General features: G+C 41.9%; 1 protein-coding gene across 13 annotated transcripts in view; it reads right to left on the bottom strand.

Annotated features, from left to right (window-relative positions):
* The window catches only part of MTSS1 (MTSS I-BAR domain containing 1), a 125,342-nt gene that overhangs the window by 95,752 nt on the left and 8,667 nt on the right, over positions 1-20,923 (bottom strand). For all 13 annotated transcript variants that reach the window (XM_050891414.1, XM_050891410.1, XM_050891419.1 and 10 more), the window contains exons 2-3: positions 13,148-13,209; positions 10,351-10,424 (exon numbers count right to left, since the gene is read on the bottom strand). In XM_050891414.1, coding sequence (XP_050747371.1) covers positions 10,351-10,424; positions 13,148-13,209 — 136 coding nt within the window. The remainder of the gene's footprint in view (positions 1-10,350; positions 10,425-13,147; positions 13,210-20,923) is intronic.

The following is a 20,923-nucleotide window of genomic DNA, read 5'->3' as shown; positions in this document are numbered from 1 at the left end:
AGATTTTTTTTTTTTTAAATAAAAAGCCTCATTTCTTCACAAATATGTACCTGATGTCCCCTAAATATTCCCAGCACAACACATGCAGCTCCTCTTTGTCCTCCATCCATTTCTTCCTCTCTACACTCTCCTTCCTCAGCCCCCTCCAGCATCCCCAAATACCAAATGAATAAGAGGCTGCTCTTGGGGTGGCCAAGTCAAGGCTCCCCTTGAGCTGGCTGAGCAAATGGCACTCCTTGCTTAATCAGGTTTGCGTGCATGCACATGTGTGCTTGCCCACAGGTGCGTAAGACATACAACTTCACCCTCTCCTCAAAGATGTTTTGCTTTTTGGGGGAGAGGGCTTGGCAGAGAAGTGGGGGGAGCACATGCTCATGCACACCTCCTTTTCTAGCACAGCCATGAAAACTGACCTTCAGTCATACACAATGACATCTTCACACTTCAGACTATTCCATCAATGCCATAAGCTTACTTTACAGTTCAAGCTTGGCCTCAACACAATTCTAGGGAACTACTGAGGGGAATAAAAAGGAGAGACCAAAACTATTGCCACCTGCCTAGGTCCAATTTCCGTACTTAGAGGAGTCTGGACAGAGACCACTGTTCTGCATTCGTTCCCCACTTCCATCATATGATGGAAGTTCTACTTTGAAAGTGACCCTAAATGGAAGATTAAGTTTCATTTTCGTGCACCTGACCCCACTATGCCTCTCTGGACTACTTGCAAACTGTGCAAACCAGGCTTTCCATATTGCCTGACACCCTGAAAGCCTACAATCTACAAGCCAAGCTTCAACCCTCTTCATCCCTTCCCTGCTTAACCCTGCAAAACAAATACATTTAGTAGGTGTGCCTGGGCCTAAGTGAGGGCAGAAGCTAGTCCTACAGATGAAACCACATTAACAGTGCTATTTATCATGCTCAGCAGAACAAACATTAGCTCTGCTTCAAAACAGCATAGTGCACAGCAATGGCTGTTACTCTTGGTAGAAAATGGACCCAGTTCCTAGGCTTATGTTTCACTCCAGGGTGAGCTGAGGTGACTCCAGAACACTCATCGGTGTATTCTTCAGTGTCTCCATTCAGCAGCTCTCCCTCAGTCGGGGGGGGGAGAGAAAAAAGACACCCCTCCACCTCACCTCCAACTCCATTTTGCAAAATGCCTATTTTTAGACCTCAACATACATGCCGAGTTGCACAGTGCTACTTCTGTAGCAATGGCAGCCACAACCTCTGACTTCTTGTTTGCCATCAATCAAATACTCGTACAGGATTGCATCGAACTGCAAAATTACGCTCAAATACAGCTCCAAAGCAAAGTCCCAGCCAGCTCCTTGATATTAGTTACTATAGAAACCAGTCCCTCAGCACAGGCGCTCACAGCAGGAAATCATGCAGATTTCAATTTTACATAGTAATAAATGCTGCAGGAGAGGAGAATTTCACAACAATTGACTGTACAAACCCAGACCTCTTCTACCCCGTGACACCGCCACACTGCAGATGAATGCGCTCTCCTCCCCTCCCACACACACAATTGCCACTGCTATTAGTTTTGAAGTGGTTTCCACAAAGCCTGTGTTGGGATGACTGCTGCAAAGGTTGCAGCATTTTTCAATGGCTTCATTAGATTAGAAAACATACTCATTTTTACATGCAGGAAGCCCAGGTGAAAACAACAATAAAAGCAAAAACTGCAAAGCAGTAGAAAGATTTAAGCATATATAAATATAAGTACACAGAGTCCAAACATTTTATAGGAAGTACTGTCAGGTCACAACCCAGAGCTCCTTTGGAGCCCGTCTTCCTTTCCTTCTCCACCCTGTCCAAAAAAGCAACCCGAATGGGGGGCAGGTGACAGATTAATTTGTAGGAAAAACCACTGTAGAAAGCACAAAGACAACAGGAGGGCTCTGAGCCCTGAAGTGAAACAGCGAGGTAATTATATTATTTTAACTTTTCAGAAGTAGTTCTACAGGTTGGACTTCTTCAGGTGTGGGAGTGGAAGACACATAGCACAATGCACTTCTTGTCCTAGGCAGATGCTAATTTTCTAGTGAAGTTCAAGAACCAGCGGGGACTCTTCCCCACCTCTCTAAATGAGCCCATAAGCCTGAACAGTGCAGGTTTTGCCACCTCAACCAGGGAAGAAGAGAGCAGGGAACTGCTTCACTGAAGAAAACTAACATGTAGGGGAGGAGGGAAGGGGTGAACAGCTTGCACAGCAACAGGGACAAACATTTGTGCTGGCAACACCCAACAAATCATCGAGCAAACAGAAGGACAAGAAAATGAAGGAAGCTGGTCTATTTTTAAGCAAGACCTCATTATTACCATGAACATGCACTGCTTCCCTGGAAGCAGCAGGTATGCAAACATGAGATGAATCATATCACTGAGTAAATCACCTGGCAGTAGGAACGCTAGTTTGCATGGACACACGCGGAGCGAACATATACGATCTACTGTCCTGACACCTCCGAAAGCGTGTGGAGGAGCATCCTTCTGGGAGGCAGACTGCACTATGGAGAGCAAAAAAACCTGTTAGACAATGCAAATGTCACTGGTGCTTCTGTTAATGACTTTTGTTAATGATTAGACAGAGCTCCATTGTTCTGGACACTCCACTCAACATTAGGCTGCTGGAGCTTGTAATTTCACTTTTTGTATACCTCTTGCGTCATAAGAAACAAATGTAATTTCTGTCCAGCCAGGGTAGAAATAGACTTAGGGAGTTGGAGAAGACATCTGAACTCAAAGTATGCATTTTTATGCCACAGCCTTTGCACAAATTGCCTTGCTGATATAAAGAAGTGCCGCAAGTGGTTCAAGGGACCTATGGATTGGGGTGCAATGAGGTTGAGGTAACTGCCTGGACTCTGGTCAGGTTCATGCTTGCCTCCCTAGAGGTCTGGTGAGCAGCACCAACCTGATGCTTCACCAACACATTATCTCTTCTTGGAAGCCACCTCTGAGTTGACCAACCAGAGGACAACCGCTGAACCTGCATGTCAAGACATCTGTAAGGCACAAGGGATGCAGCTGCTCTGCTGCCTCCACAGTATGTTATGGGCAAGGTCCACAAGGCAAGAAGCGCTACCCTACTTTACAGAAACCTAGCTTAGTCTGAACTGTTTTTTTTTTTAATTCTCCTCCCACACTACACACTACCTCCCTTTCTGTCTCATGGCAAACAAATAAGATACTAAATAAAATGCAATGGGAACAGATCTTCAGCTACCTTTGCTATCTAACTGGTGACAGATTAAAAAAAAAAAAAGCTGCAACAGCTCTCTTGTTGTGGTTACTACAGAATTGTTGCTATGTGCCAACTAACAATTTATCACATCAAAAGGCTGACTGAATTAGCCTGAAAGGGGATCTCCCACCACGGGAACATGTGCTACACTGAGAAAACCAACCACCAACCAAAACCTCAGCCTCCACTTTCAAATCCACATCCCATTATCAAAAGGATGCTTTTGCATCTTTGCTTCTAACCTAATAAGTTATCTGAAGGAAATTCTCAGAGCCATTTATGATTTATCTTCATTATTTCCCAAACTGGATGTTTAAGACATCGAAAGTTTGATTCTATTGCTGAGACTGACAAAACTCTTTGGAGATACAAAACCAGCATTTAGTTACTGAAGTGTAGGTGCTCTGCGTGAAGATGCCTGCAGAGACAAGTCAATCCATCCATCCCAAGTCTGCAGAAAAACCAGGACCTGATATTCTATCCTACTAAAAGCAACACAGCTGCGTAAGGAAGGGGAGCAGAAGAACTACAACTAAGATAGAGTACATGAAAAATTAATTCTGTACTGTTCACACTCCCAAAGATTTCCGATTCAGATGATAGTGAGTAGATTTACATTCAGTTATGAAAAAAAGGTCAGCCACTCCTATCTTGACACACCTGCCCACTCCTTGGATGAAGTATTAAAGAAGCTTATTTGCTTCTTCCCCCCTCATCCTTTTATTTTTCTCCTTCACAGAAGTTAGTCTTGCATTCAAATTTTCTGTTTCTGTTAGCATACACAATCACCTGGCAGCTTTACTCCTTTCCTAACAAGACTTCAGTCTCTTAGCAAAGCACCTTAAGCTCAAAAAAATACTGGGTTGTAGGGCAAATACAAACTCTACTTATGCATCACACCGTGCATTGTACCAAGGGGTAGCTGACTATGTACGTTATTATATGGATTATTTTCATCTATTGCCCTGGAAATTTCTCCTTAGGTAGGAGCACCAAAGCAGCACAAATGTTGCCAATGACCCTGAACTAGATTTTGTGTTGACCTCAAAGAAAAAAAAAGGTCTAAATAAATAAATAAAATTTCTTTATGCTGCAGTGCATGTACTCACCCAAAGAAAAGGCAATGGTAATATTTTACCTGCAGAGCAGCCCTTTTAACCCCCTAAATATAAAATCTAGTCATTAATAACCACTTTTCTTGTGTTTGGGCATATAAGATGTTCATCGCATTTTGACTGCCCCAGCCAAACAGGCTCACATCAGCAGCAGAGTTCTCAGGGTGGCACACTTGTTGAAAGACACGGACTGACATTTGCTACTTGTCTAGAGAAACACAGGAATATAGAAACAGAGAACAACATAGCATTGCCCGTTATATATGTGTTTTGTAGTTTTGGCACTTGTAAGCAGCATTTCTAAGTCCCACTTCTCAAAATGCAACAGATGTGTAATATGCATCCAGCTTCAAAATTATCTGCCAATGATTTTGAATTGGTCCTGTGTTTTGCATCATCTTCATGAAAGTATAATGGAAGACTGAATGGTTCATTTAAATAATTTTCTTCCTGATTATTTTATATTTGAAAATCCACAAAGAAAAAGCCTGGACTGTATTATTTTACTTCAAAGACTCCATGGGAGGAATAAGTGCTTATTACAAAGTCTTATCTTAACTGACAGGAAGCTCAAAAAAAGGTTTTGTTATCTGAGTACAAGCATCTGAAGTTAAAGAGGAGTTAGAAAGACAAAAAAATTGGACAATGAGAACCCCTTTCCTCTTGTGCCCAGCTTTGTTTTCACTCTGAAATTACGCACAGATCATCATCACAGCTCCCCAGTCCATAGCCAGGAGAACAGGAATTTATTTCCAAAATTTTATACAGATTTTAGGTCTACTGCTATAGATTGTGGTGTCTTTCCCCTCCCCAGGCTCCCTTTGTCTTTTTTTTTCCCATGAAAAAAAATAAATAAAAAGCCACCTTTCAGTACTGTCCATAACATTTTGCTGCGGCACCGAGGATTTATCCCTGAGGTCACATTGTGCCTTATTTGCAGTGAGCAAGATACTGGTTCAGAAGGCCTAAGCGCACTTACTTGGGAGATAACAGATGCTAATTCCAGCACTGCAACACTTTGTGCAGCTTGTCACCTTGGAAAACTACTTCAATACATACCATTTATATGCTGGCTAAGACGACAACGAAACACCCAGAGTAAGGACTATCTGAAGGTGTACTCACACAATACCTGGAGCAACATGGATGCAGAGTCTGCCCAGGAACACAGATCTGCAGCAGAGGTACTATTTTAAGCATGTATTTTAAGAGGTACTATTAAACATGAAGAGCAGTCACTGAATACTGCAGTACAAGAGCTACCCAAGGCAGACAATCACAGATACTAACCAGATTTAATTTTGTAAGTAAAAGCGTTAAACCATATTTACATTTCTGCGTGCTGATAAAGTTAAATGGGGCCTGAAAAAAATACAGACACTTTAATGCAGCACTTCTTCCAGGCTGATATATTCTGCTCCTCAAAAGGGTAACATTAAAATGGCTACGCTGGTTTTGGTACCCTGTCACTGCTGTGTGCCATGCAGGCTTGGGCTGGGTTTTGCTTCCAGGTCTGCCCAGTGTCCCTTTGTAGCTGGTTGCCTATCCACAGCTCTTCCCTCCCTGACCTCAGACCCTCTCTGCCCACCAGGCACCCTCAACTGGAATTGCCTGCAACTCTTGTCAGTAGCTCTGCATTGCCTTAAAGTCCTCTCAGACATCTGTAAAATGAAAGAGATGGAAAACGTAAATAGCACCAACCAGCATGACAGATGTCAAAATTACCAAAGGCAGGGAAAACATACCTTTAGTAGCACTTGCCAAGTTGAAACGAGGCAACTTCAAACAGCATTACAATCCGTGGAATCCAACTGGCCAGAGAAAACCGTGTGATACACTGAAATGTATCTTGAAGTGATTTAACTAATCTGCTAATATCAAACACACCTATGTATAAGTAAAACAATATGAATGAAAAACAAAAAACCCACAAGCCTGGGTATCAGCTGCCTCATTAACAATCTCACTTTGAAGATCAATTTTAAGCTTCAGGGTAAATCAAATTTTAATTTACACCTGTGAAGATGCAGGTAGGCAAGACTGGGGCAGGTTTTTTTCCATGGAAGCCGCTGATGGTGTATTAAGTAGATATAGAAGTGTGCATGTCTACACATTAATCTCCCTCATAACAAAAGGAGGATAGTCACTCTTCTCACCTACTTTTTCAAGTTCCTGAATTCTAGCACTTACCTACAAAGGACATTCAAATGCAGCAGAGGCAGAAGAATACTAGCATACAAAAAGCAAAGCAATTTCCACACGTTCTTTTACATACTGTTCAAACCCAACTTACAATATCTTTATATGTGATATATGTTTATATTTGGGCTACACAGTTCTTGCTTTCATAAGAGAATAAATTTTTAATGCACAAAATATCAGGTAAACGGCTATTAAATGAAATCAGACTTAAATCTCTTTCATGCTTCAGTTAGAATTAACGCAGACAAAAACATTCAAAATTTCAGATATTGAAAGACTTAAGCCGTATGAGGAAAACCCGAACTAAAACTCACAAGCACACACCTCTCCAAAAGGAAACGTCACTGGGGTTTAAAGGTATCCTGAAGTATCCATTTAATTTAATATTTTGTGAGTATTCTCTTTAATAATCATAGTGAGAAATAATACCAGATTCCACGGCAGACTATTGAGTTCTGCCAGGCTGTATGCCAAACAGATGTAGCTTGAGTAATACAAACTGCTAGATAGATGCGTGTATCTTGTCAGAGCTCAAAAGTCAAAACATCTGAAGGAATTCTGTTTTTAAAAATCTCTGGTACCAGCAAAAACCAGCACATGCTGCTATATAGCTAGCGTTATTAGAGAATTAGCAATGTAACTTGACAGAGTCCCCCATCCAAGTGCTGTTTTTCAGATGATCAGACCCACAGAAATAAAACCTTTTGGCGATAGATGCATCAGAACTACCTTCCCTGTGTTTTTCCTTGTGGGGCTGAAATCAAAAAGCATTAAACTGAGGGAATTGACCTGAACTTAGGGAAAAAGAGAAACTAAACTTTGGGTTGATATGCATCTAAACAGAGAGACAACAAAGAAGGAAGCAAAAGCTGAAATGAGCTGGTCGGGAAATTCATTTGTATATTGAGTCACCACAAAACACCAGGTACTTCACATTCAGGGATTTTTCTACTTCAAAAGCTACAACGTGAAGAAAATACAGCAAAGTACAGGATATCCAACTCATCCAACCATAGGTTTTACCATAGGCAGAGCTCCAATTATGCCCTCTATTTGAGCTCCAAAAGGGAACGCGAAGATAAACATCGTTACCGTTGCAGAAACAGAAGGAAGTAAACGACATAGAAAGAAAGATGCACCAAAAGGGAAAAGCCAATGTTTGGGAACAGCAGTAATGGCACACGAGGTAGAGAAAGATATCAGCTGGAGCAAGGAGTGGAGTTGATGGAAATAAACTCTCATACTTGAACACTTGGTGTCTGCAAAGGTAATCATCTCTTGCATGTGTGTGGACATGTACATTCACATAAACACTTTTTCTTCTTTCAAAGCTAATGCTGATGCAAACAGATTAAAGAGTAGCCAGAGTGTGCTTCTGCTGACTGATAAAATGCTTTCATCAGCTAGATCAGTGGGTCTTAAAATAACAGGCCACTTTCTGTAAAACTATAAACAATTACAAATAAAATGCAGCACCCAGCTTCACAACACTTCAGTCATCCTACAAGGAACTAACACTGTCCCTCCGGAACAGGCATCTGCTTCAGCATTTGCAGTTCCCAGAAGAAGCATTTGGCTCATGCAATGATAAACCAGGCTTATGATTTAAAATACAGCAACCCTCCCTGCCTTTGTCATGGAAAGTGCTACACAAGTCTTTATATCCCCAGAAGCTGAACATGACCTTTGCTGACTTTGGTTACTCTGTTAACTGAGAACTCTCTAAACAATGTGAAGCATAGCCAGGTGTTTGATTAGACAATAAAATATATGATTTTATAAACTGGATAAGTAACAGGCAAAATTTAACAAAGAATTGTTCCAAGTTAGATAGTTCCTCAAAGGCAAAACTGGGAGCCCATTAAAATCCCCACATCAGAGAAGAAAAACACTAAGTTTGTTTGGTTTTGTTTTCTGAATATGGTTGTTTATACTAACACCAAAATACATTGTTATGAAATTGTGCCCCAGTAAGTCAGAGGGAGTTTTGCCATTATCTTCAGTGGGGCCAGGATTTTATCCCTGTCCACAGCAAGCTAGAAGGATTTGTATTTGTTAAAGGACCAGTGTGCAACCTCAGAGATGCTCCACAGCAATAGACTACTTATATGTAAATACTCAAACAGGCACAAGTGGCAGTTGGGTTGGGAGACAGATCAGAACCACCAACTAGCTCGGAATTTTGATTCTTTGCCCAGAACATCACTTTCTAAAAATAAAAACAAAATTCCCTTCTATCCTTTCAGTCAGGGAAGGCAGAAAGACAGAACAGAGGAGCTATACAAATTTGGCAGGCCTGGATTTACAGAGCTCCTTTTGTAAAGGATGTGTTCGAAGAGATAAGAGACAAGACACGACGTTTGTTGGACATGGTCCAAATAACACAGCAGAAAGCGCAAAATACCCTTCAAAAACCTGCACAAGCCATTTTTGTTTGAGAGTAGGAGAGTTTCAGTCGTTCTGGTATCTGAATGCAAGTTCTATAACCCTGCCAACACAGCCAGAAGACAAGTCTCAAGGATTTTGGTAGGGTTTAGTTTGTTTTCTCTTTGGGGAGGGAGGAGAAATAGAAGAGACCATGCTCGAAGGAAAGACATGTTAGAAATCCAAGTTCTGCCTTGGGTCTCATCCTTAGTTTATTCCACTTTCTAGAGTGTTTATTATTTTATGTGAGTAAATTACCCATAATTTACAGAAGGTATGCATATAATGAGGAACTTCTTACCAGAATGTAAATATTAGCTTTAAAAAGGAAAAAAATATTGTTCCCTCTTGTCATTCTATGGCTTGATACTTCCTCCAGCAGCTGCTAGTACTCCTGTTCGCCAGAAATGGAGGGAAACGGAAGTCTGGCTGAGCTTGCACACTGCTAATGGAAATGCACACTCTTCACGTTAGCAATATCACTTTCTTACTCTCCAAGTCAAATGCCAAGGACACATTAGGACTTTAAAAAAAAAAAGTTACAAAACCTCTAAGGTTAGAGGTGACCAAAAGCCACTCATTCAGCTGTGATATACGCACTTTGGATTTGCTCTTCAGCAACAGAGCCCAGGGATGCAGCGACCATGGGGAATGCCCTACCGCTGCAGGGACATCTGCACGCGATGCCTTGGTCGCTGGGCATCCAACATCAGAGAGAAGCAGCCTTTTGTTTCCTTCCAACTCAGCAGCCTGGAAAGATTGCCAGCTGCACTATTTTGGCCCCCATACTCACCAACAAGCTTACACTGTTTCCCAGAGAAGCCCATAGCCCAGGAAAATTAATTTTAATCAGTAATGTCAGACTTAAAGAAGAGGAAGGACAAGCAAAGACCTTCCTCAAAGATACAAGTACAGGCTACTATCATCATTATCTGCAGACCCCAAAGGCCACAGCATCAGCTGGTATCAGCTCTATCTTCAGCAACCCTACGCTTATTTATACCAGCTGAATATCAAGCCTTTTACATTTACTTAAGGTACAGAAGCGTCAGTGAATACAGATTTCAGTAAATCTTGCCTTCTAAAATATTATTCATCAACATATAATTCAAATGGTAATTAAGAAGTGTTCACATGATTGATGACACATTTAAATTACAGGTTTCCAGCGTTTTTTTTCAGTAAAGATTACTTCCTTTTTCACGTGCTGCTTTTTCAAAGTGCAAGTCCATCTAACAGATGTCTCACAGATCTGCTCATCAATGTAACAAGTTAGACTTTTTATTACGACAAATGGTACAAACCACACAGCACTCTGTTAAACTCAATATTGACACATCTGCTTACCACGTGTATTAGTAGCCATGTCAGCCACTTTCTGAAAGGCATCCAAAAAGGCAGCAGCTGCTACTACTGTAGTCCTGAAATGCATACAGATAACAAAACATTAGCAGTGTCTCATTGCTGCCTATTTAATTATTGCCAAAAACATTTAGGCTTATAAAGAATACCACTGTGAACTTGCAGAGGCCACAAAAAATATCCTCTTTTATATCTGAATTTAGCCTTTTCCCTCCTTCATTTCTTAATCCCTTCCTCGCTTTGTGTTAGCACTGTGGACTTGGAGGCAGCCACGCTAATTCCGTGCTGTGAATTGCACAGGACAGGTGCTATTTCAAAAGAGCGCAGCCATCCCCCTTCTAGCTGATTTCCTCTGATGAACTAATATTAAGCAGTCAAACATGAAAAACAAATCTAACACACATTATACTGCACCCATTAGTGTACAAATTACAGCCACTGCTATTTCCAGGGAACATGTATGTTTTAAGAATAAGCATGCAGGACCTCCCTTTTTTCTAGGATCCTGGCCAAACACTTCCCTGAATTTCTCATTTGAGGAGTAAGAGCATCCCTTGAAACAGAAAATAGCAACTTCTGGAGTTCTTGGGCAAATGGGAAAGAGGAAAAAAGAAAAAAATCTTCACTTCAAAAAAAAAAAAACCAACCCCAAACCCAAACCAACCCCCAAAATAAACAAAACAAACAAAAACCATTTCTGATCCAGTGCTCCTCCAAGCAGGTGCCTTCCTGAGAGGTACACCAGCAATCTCAGAGACTCCACAATCCAAAGTGTCAAACCCGCTAGCCCCATCTCCCTCCAGGTTTGGAAAGCACATACAGACCACACGTCTGCTCAAGTGGACAGCAAACGTGAGTTACACTTTTCCAAACACGTTTGCTCTACATAAGCAGGCCCGAGAGCCCTAAACACCTCAGGTCGGTACCAGATTTCTGATGGTTTATAGTCTGGTTGACCCAATTTAAGTGAAAGTAGGCCAGGGCTCTACAGGTAAAGTGCAGCTGTGCCCTCTCCACAGTTACCTCGTGGTTCTGTTTCTGCACATCTTTTCTAACAGTAACTCTGATTTCCTCTCCTGACAGGAACAGTCAGCCTCTCCAAGCAAAATCCTGAAGGAGGACCATCAACTTCACTTTGTTTCAAGAGCTCCTTGCTACCCTCAAAAAACCCCCGGAGACCTGCAGGAAAGCTGATCCTTGGCCAGAAAGACCACAGAACCGCTTAATTAGGTCAGATTTTATGCAAGTCTCACTCCAAATATGCTCAAGATACAGAGGACATAACTGGCAGCGTAGTAAATGGCCTACTAACAGCACAAAAGATTTGAACACAAAAAACAGGCTTGAGAGGACCAACCAAATGCATAAGTACTCTCCACATGCCCAGGAGATTAAAGGGAGGGCAAAAAAACCTCTGACAGCTAGCTAGCAATATTGAGCACTGGAACCAGACAACCTTTTCTGGGCTTTTCCTGAACAGTGTTTGTGTTCTTCATCTTCCAAACTTGTGGGTCATGCTGTTATTCGTGTACCATGTTGTTAATTATTAATTACATTGCTAATAACAAAGTTCCATTTCTCCAGTAACAAGATCCAGGAAGATCTGGCTCCAGCTCAGATGACATCTGCTCTCCTTTATCAGAGCACACAGAAATGCACCAGAGGCAAAAGGCTCACATTTGCTAGAAATGAACAGCAAATCCTCGAACACAGGCTTTCAAGCTGCCTGCTTGCACGTTCCTGTAGCTAGAAAAGCACTACATTGATGGAATGCAACACCACAGGACTGGGAAATAAACAAAACTATCCCTCGTGCCTTCCCAGAAGGCCTGTGTTTAAAGAGTACAAAGGGCTAGGAAAGTTCTCCATTTCTCTTCTTTCTCTACTTCCACTGCTTCTTCCACACTCACTCAATGTGACGTGTTTGCTGGAAAAGGAAAAACCACATGCAAGTGTGATATTTTAGGCACAGTGTGGCAGAACAGCACATTCCAGCTGTTTAGGGCAAATGAGCCTAAACCCTAGCTTCTTCAGGAATGGTTCACAACACAATGCAGAACCGCAAAATAGACTGCCAATAACCATACCTGTTACCACCGCTGCTGCTGCGAAAAAAGCACTGATGCTCTGGAGAGCACAGCGGAGATTGTGGTTCGGGAAGAGTTGTGAAGAAATGGAGCTTGGATTCATATTAGCAGAAACAGACTTTACCAGTGAATGAATTCTAGAGATAGCAGAATTGGTCTGAGTGTGATACGTATGGCACTTATTAAGTAATCCAGAATGTCATTCATAAAGTATACCCCAATAATGTAAGTTTTAATAATCACTGTTAAATGATCCAGCACAGGAATTCCCTTCGTTTTTAAGCCAGAAGAAAGTGCTGTTAAGACTACCAAAGACTCTTTAATATTTTGAGCCCTCTTCTAATATAAACCTGCTGTATTCTACACTAATAAGAAGGACAACATAGGGCTAACTCCAAATGTGTGTTCACTAAACAACAATAAACTATCTTTCCAATTTTGCATCAGAAGCCATGAAATTTAGCTCATTTTATGTTTATTATGTACAGCTGGTGGTAGATTATGTATTTTCCTAAACACATTAAAACAGCAGCAGTAGTATGTGAAAAATTACATGCATAGCTGTTGACTATGAAATATGCACAATTTTACTAGGACACACTTAGCAAATTATCCTGGCAGAAGCTGCATTTAATCTTAATGTTTGCACATACAAGGAATTGTAGGAGACCTTGACTCTCTAACACAAAACTTACCGGAGCTGAGACTGCAGTTTCCCAGCTTTATTTATAAAATCTTCCCACACTGGGTAACTTCCCTGCAAGAAAAACAAAACACAATAATGAATACTTAATTTGAGCATTCTGTAATGAATACTCCAGATCAAATGAAACTAGAAGTAAAGCAATAACTAAGACTTTACTAAATCCTAATCCATTAACACCAAAATGTATTTTCCCAGCAAGTTCTCTCTCACATCCTTAGACACCACTCCCAAGCAGATGGAACGTCAACTGGTTCTGAATCCAGATGAAACAGTAGGTCCTCTGAGGAGGCTTTACAGATTTTCCAAATAGAAACACTGGGCAAGAAGAGGGATTTCAACTGAAGCTGAGAAAAGAAACGCCTTACTTCGGATGGATACAGCAAAACCAAACCTATTAGAAGTGGGGTGCTAGGATATTGCAACAACATGTACAGAGAAGCTCCCAAAACCAAAGGCAGGATCCCAGTTGTTCTTCTCTATAAATGGATTCTCTGTGTCATTACCAGGTTCCCATCCTCTTTTTTAAAAAATAAATAAGAATATTTTTTAAAGTCATTACGATAAAGATTGGAGTTGACCAAGAGACCACCTCAAACACTGTCTCAAGGTAACTCAGCAATTGGCCACAGAAAAGGCATACCAGCAATAAGACAACAAACTTTCCCAACAGCTGCCCTGTAACTGCAAGACCTGCTTCCAAAACAGTCCCGAATGACCTTGGAGCTGATTTCTGAATTGAAGCTGATAAAGCAGCATGGCATAGCATGTATGCAAAGTTTTTAAGCAGATTTAATTCTTCTTGACTTCCAAGTTTCCTGTAAACTTTTTCCTCATTTTTTTAAATTGTGTTAAAAGCCCAGTTTTTCATTTAGAATATGGACACCAAGTGTTCTTGCACGTTCTGATCTTTATTTTCCGAAGTTCAAAAAAAAAAAAAGTGCTGATTTTTACAGTAAAACCCCATCATTTTTAGACCAAAAAAAGGTTAACTTGCTCTCTGCAGAGCAAGTGCAAATTTTCTGTTAACAGCAAAAACCATAGTAGAAAGAAACCTCAAAATTTCCCGTTGATTGGAGTCTAGAGAGTAAAATAAAATATCCCTGCTTCCTTTAATAAAGATATAAGACTTGCTGTTACCAGAGCAACGACACAATAAAACCCAGATAAGGCAGATCCTCAAGGCTAACATTACCCCAGCTCTGACTGGAAGAGGTTGCAAGCAAGTGCAGTTGCTTGTAGCGAACTTGATCCACCCCGATAAACTGGTCTGCTTTTTGTAAGTAAACAAAATCCATTGCCCACACTGCCATAAGAGGCTGCGTCCTGCTTGGGGCAAAGACAGCCCCTTCCCCAAAAGCTGACAGCTCCTCGGTACACCCCAGCAAGGCAGCTCCCAGACATTCACTGGAAAGCATACTGGTACTCTACATATTTTTCAGCAAGGCTTGCGGATTTTTTGCTGGGGGGGGGGGGGGGGGGAGAAAAAAACCCAAAAAACCCCCAATGTAAAACAGGTGTTCATAAAACCTCATTATCAGAGCCAGTGGGAAATGCAGAAGGGGAAAGAGAAAATACCAGTTATCTGGGTGGCGAGACCTAGAATATAAAGTGCTTTGTGCTAAGCAAAAACTGTCAGACATTTAAAAAATGAAAGAAACCCACCAATTATTTGAAAGGGGGGGGGGAAAGCTATTTCCTTAAACCTATTAGTTTTCCTGAAATCCCCTACTCTGAACCCCGTCTCTCAACGTTTGTCTGCATGCCGTATATGCATTATGCATGTGTATGCCAGGAGCCCTGAAAGCCCTGACAATTAACAGCAGGGCCTAGGGCTTTACTGGATTCTCGAGCAAAACGCAAGCCGGCAAGCAGAGGATACCAAAGCAGCCTGATTATGTTTCCGTCTCGGTGGTGTATTATCCAGCCAAACGTGCCTGATGGCATCCAGGAGATTGAAGCAGCTGAACGCAAGGCTGGTGTCACAGGGAAGCTTAAGACACTCCTATCAAAACAGCTCAGGAAGAAAACACCTTTCTTTTTTTTTGTGGCCAGGCTGGCCACAAAGCAAACAAAATTGGAATAGTCACCAAACATTTCCATGACTATTTATTCTTTGTCTTTAAAAATGTTGTTCTCTTCAAGCCAAGCCTACTTAAATAAGCTGTAACAGCTCAAATAATTTGCTCTATTTGTTTGGTTGAAATCAATGCAATCTCTTCACCTGGGCACTCCTACACTGGCCGACAGCACCTGATCTGGTTTTGAACAGTAGAAAAATGCAGCTTTTTTTTTTTTAAATGTCACTGAATTAATAACTTGGGTGGTAGGTTTTGTTTGTTGGTTTTGTTTTTTTTCCAATTGTTAAAGAAAACCTTTCAGCAGTTTTGCACCAGTGACATGAATTCCTGCATTATCTGCTCAGCTTGCAGTTTCTTGATGTTTCCTGCAACTCTGAATTCTCTCTAATAAACTCAGCTGAAGATTAAGAGTTTATCTGTGTTCCAGTATAACTTGCTTTCACTTTTCCCTTCTGAAGCCACATCCAGAAGCTCATCTCTCTCAGTAACACACAACTCAAGTCTTGCACATAAATTCTGTCATCCCTTTGAGCTCTTCCAAAAAACACTTCCACCACCATATCCCTGCTGAAACGAAAACCCCCTTGATTCCTACCTACAGCAGAACTGCACGACACCTACCACTTCACAGGACCTAATAACTGGGATTTTATCCCATCTCCAGCACCTAGGAAGCAAGGAAGCCATTTAGTGATGCTTGTCGGGACAAACCAAGGAGATAACACAGGAATCAAACTAGTGCTGTAAACACTGCAAGGCTCCAGTACCCTGGGGAGCCGCTCCTTCTCCAAGATCTCTTTGTGTGACACCTTGAGCATGGCAGCCCCGCTATCACTCTGTGTCTCACCTCCACATTTGCTACAATAGTTCTTGCTTTTGTCAAAGTGGCCGTCAAGAGAAACGTTAATGGTGGTGAAAACCACACAAGAGCCATAAAACTTCATCCTTGATTCGACATGTATTACTTTCTCAATTTAAACACAAAGAAACAGCAGGTGGAATTCGATGTCTTTGTCTAAGAAGTGCTTTTGCGACGTAAAGCCACTTTCGAAGAGTAATAACACAGTATTTTTAAATGCTGTCTCTCCCAGAGCTTCCTCTGCTCCTTCTGCAATTTCCGATTTCAACCGGCTGATAAAGGAAATAAATTTTCGCCCCTTTCAGTGTCAGGGTTACTCAGGCCCTGGCCTTATCTGTGAAAGCAGCACGCCTCCTCCACCTCCAGCCCCACTCAGAGAAGAGCTGCTACAGGAATCTGGGTCACAAATCCTCTTTTTAGCTCCTCACAGGTTAAAATAGAAAGCGGTTATGGTGCAGGTTTGTTTAAATGGTTTTCTTAAAAATCGTTAATGGTTTAATCCGGGGACTATTTCCCCCCAAATAACTTTGTGCCCAATTATTTCTTCACCATCAGATGAAAAAATTTGACATGTCTTCCGTGAAATGGGTGTTTCACCATTACTGTACGGCACTCCATGGCGCCAAGTCCCCTCAAGCTGCTCAGCAGGGCCCGGCCCTCAGCTGCTCACCTGCCTGCCCATCAAGGCATGTCACCGGTAAGCCATAACATGCCATTATGCTACCCTATTGCTTAATTAGTCAGTTTATAGGTGATTAGTCACCTGATCTGAGGGCCCAGCTCCAGCTAATCTATGCTGAACACAGGCAGGAAACCACCTTTCTGCCTCAGGGCTGAAAAACAAAATGGTGCCTCGTGCCTGTCACCAATGTAGCCAGTCCGCAATTAGGGACATGAAACTACTTTCCCTCAGGGACAGGCACCACAAGGAGTGTTTGAAAGGCACCAGGCTGAGCTGGCAAAGCACCTGTAAGTGCCAGACACCCACACCCCCAGTGTCCTGCCAGACGGCGTCCTCCGTAGCTGCAGCTCCTGGAGACGGGTCCTCCCTGCCTGCCGCTGGGGCGGGAAGGAGAGGGGGACCATCTTCATTCAGTGAAATCCCATCTGACATCCAGACCCGTGGACGTGGGCAGATGTTTTCATTTGTCTGGCTTCGTCACCATGCAAACCTATTTTAACTGGCAATAAATTTCATCTTCCCCAGTCGAGTCTGGTTTGCTCACGACAGTAACTGGCAAGCAACTTCCTTGTCTTTGTCTCGACCCATGAGCTTTTTCATCTTCTTTTCTCCCCCATCCTGTTGAGGAGGAGGAGAGAGCAGCTGGGTGGGCGCCTGGCAGCTGGCCAAGGTCAGCCCAGCACACCAGGGAAGAGCAGGCAATGATCACTAACAGGCAGCTTTGGAAGGAGCATTTAAACCCTGGATGGATGAAGAATTTTTTTTTTTTTTTTTTTTTTTTTGTGAACCGGCACAGCCACCCTACACAAACACAATTCTACAAGAGAGTTATTGAAGTTTGTTTTTCCCTTCCTTTCAGGCCAGCAATCCTGCAGTAGGAGTGAGAAGAGACCCCGAGATTTCTCAATAAAGGAAGGGTAGACTTGCAACAAAGGATCATATTTACTGAAATTGTTATTGATTACATCTAATGGCAAGAATAGGAACCCAGATTGTTGTATTTACTTAAGATTACAACTTGAGTATCAGCGGCCCTGACAGTTTAAAACTGTTCTGTCACTCCTTCTGCTAAGAAGTTATGATTCTTCTTTTTCCATTAAGAAAAAATTCCACTTACTTCCTTTAATAATTTATTTCCATGCACCCCAACTCCCACAGATGAGACGCATCACATCTTCTAAAAACCCTTGACAGCATTCTTTTAAGTGCTTTCATTTATCAGAAAGGCTTTTCAGCCCTATTATCAGCTTTTGCTGGGACACCGAGTATAAAGACAGCAGAAACAGTTTGGTATCTTGTTCACAGCAACAACCCATCTAAACTTTCAGGGCAGGGGGAAAGAGACAGAGAGCTGCTCTACAGTAAAGCAAATTCAGAGTCTAATTTTGGCTGTTCCAGCTAAAGAGGTAGGAGAGAAAGGGACCAGGCAGGCAGTGCCTTGGTTTTATCTCACTGGTTATCAAAGCAAGAGCTGTATGCCTTCCAGAAGAGTACTGAACAATGACTATCTGCAGACTTCAATAAAATGGAAAAAAACACTACACAGGCTACAGGAGTTAGGAATTCTCCTTCTCAGCATAGTTGTTCCACTATGACCAGCTAAAAAGCTGAGTCCCAAACATACATCACTGTTATTGAGCTTCACACCCTAGTAACACATCCAAATACCATACATCTCTCTTTGGAACAAAAATTGTAACTTTGCTCCTGCACACGTCCTCCCACCCCTCCAAAGTAAATTATGCCGAAAACAAAAGATTTTTTTACATAGTTTTATCAGATCTCAGAATCACAAGGATTATTATGAAATGCCTCATTTCTGTGGCATTCACTAGACTACCACCAAGTAGCAAAGAGACTTTGTTGTGCTAGACACCACACAAAGTCACAGATGTTACACACAAGGAATGGCCTGGATAAGCAAGTATGGTTTGCACATAGAGACTAGCACTTCTCCAGGGGGCCTTCAACAGGCAAAAACAGGAAAAAGTGGAGGGGAAGGGGACTGGAAAACAATGACAGCCTGAAAAAAAAAAAAAAAGGGTTCCAGCCACAGATGTCTCAACACATGGGAAGATGCAATGGTTGACAATCAGTTTCCCTTCCCAGCTAACACCTGGCACTGGAAGCTTTTCCTCTTTTCTGAAAGAATCAGTAGTCAACTAGGGAAAAGGGCACTTGGCCAGCCACAACCGCAAGAGTTACAAAGCGCTACCAAACACTAATACGTTCCTCTGTGCAATCCACAGATTTAGCCAAGTCCATGACTCATGAATAGGATTGCCTAGTCCTTTAATAAGCCACAAAAGCTCCTGCAACACACAGATGAGCAGAGAATGAACATCATCTTACACAAAGTTCATAATTGCTCTTCTCCATCCAAAACATTCTGCTTGTTGGCTTTGCCTCTTTCTAGCATCTTTCACTAGATCAGGTTGTTCTAAGCCCCATCCAAACGAACATGAACACTTCCAATGATGGAGCATCACAACTTCTCTGGGCAACCTGTTTCACTGCCTCACCACTCTCATCGTAAAAAAAAAAAAAAAAATTTCTTTCTTATGTCCAATCTAAATCTACCCTCTGTATCCACCCCCTGTTTCTTAAATTCAAAACCAGAACTGAATGAACAAAGTCCTGATACTGATTTCAAGAGCATCCGACTGATAGTGTCCATCAGCTGTTTTCTAATGCTGCAGGACAAGAAACAATCAGTTTTACTTGCAGCAGAGAAGTTTCAGGTTAGACAGTCCATCCAACTATAAGATCAGTTAAAAGGCAACTCTGAAAGGTCAGGGCACTTCCTTTCACTGGAACTCTTTAAGGAAGAGTAACACATTCATATAGAGGTCTTCTAGGAAAGCATAATACTCCCACAAGGCAAGGAAAGGGACTACCTGACTGCAAAGTCCCTTCTGTCCTTCTAAGCTAAAGGTATTGCCATGCACAGGGGAAGTTCGAGCTTAGCTCCTGCAGCAAAAGGGACTCTCAGCTCATGCAGAACGCTTGCTGGGCCAGGAATGAAAAGTCATCAACAGCAAAAGACAAGCCATGAACTTCACAGGATTTCACAGCAAGAGCTGAACACGTGTATTACTGAACAGAGGAGGAGACAGGTACAGACTCAGGGTTTGAGAGATTATAGCGCATGCAAGTGAAAGTAAAAGCATGTCAAAAATCAGATTAAGATGTCATTTAACCTGTAACTACCCTTCAGGAAAGAAGGCAGGGGTAATTAAAATCAAAGTCTTGCATCCATACATCTATTTCCATTATTTCTGCCACTTGTTTAGGGAACAACAGGGTTAGAAACGAGTTTCCCTCAGCATGCACAGTACAAACAGGCATGCCAAGCTTTGCTTTCACAAGGTGATAAATTATCACAACATTGCAAATTATGCAACAAAACACTACCAAAGACATCTCATATGCTATTAAAAAACCTGTCAACTAGATATTTCTTCCATGCATCACAGAACCACTCCTTCAGTATTTTCAAAACTGTTTGGTTTTCAGTTTAAACAAAGCATTAGAACATTGAGAAAAACAGATAGTGGCATGATATCTTGAGAAAGTCAAGACTAAAATCCAATCAGGAAAATCCCGAAAAGGGTAATCACCCCACTGGGGAAAAAAACCCACAAAGATATCAGTTATTTCTACATTCCCAAACCACCTGAAGAACTCTAAAGAATGCCCAGTTCCCTGAGCACTGAAATGCAGCACTTCTTAGCAAGAACACAGGTATCTATTAGACCTCACTAACCATTTAAAGGGGGAGGGAACCTAAGTCTGGTACCATTCTGTTGTTAGAGTTCTAGAGTCTTCAATTTGTATTATAACAAAGCCTGCACTGCGCTAGCCCAAATTTAAACATCCCCAGTGGAGGATACCAGTTGCCCCATGGTTGTGACTTCAATTTGTAGTACAGCAAGGACCTGTGAAAACTCATCCCCCTTGGTTGCTGCATAGCATCCTGGCTTACAAGCCAATTCGTGGGCCTCTTTGCTACGTCAATAGGGACCACGTCAAATCTGTACCGTCCGCAGCCCAGTTTCATAGTTTGTAAGATGAAGAAAATCAGCTCCAAAGCAGCCACTTTGTGGTTTAAATCCAAGATTGGGTAATTAGCAAACAAAAGTTATA

Source organism: Gymnogyps californianus, chromosome 2 (genome assembly GCF_018139145.2).
Source record: "Gymnogyps californianus isolate 813 chromosome 2, ASM1813914v2, whole genome shotgun sequence".
NCBI classification, from domain to species: Eukaryota; Metazoa; Chordata; class Aves; order Accipitriformes; family Cathartidae; genus Gymnogyps; species Gymnogyps californianus.
The sequence above is the reverse complement of the archived record's forward strand: the minus strand, read 5'-3'. Positions and strand labels throughout refer to the sequence as shown.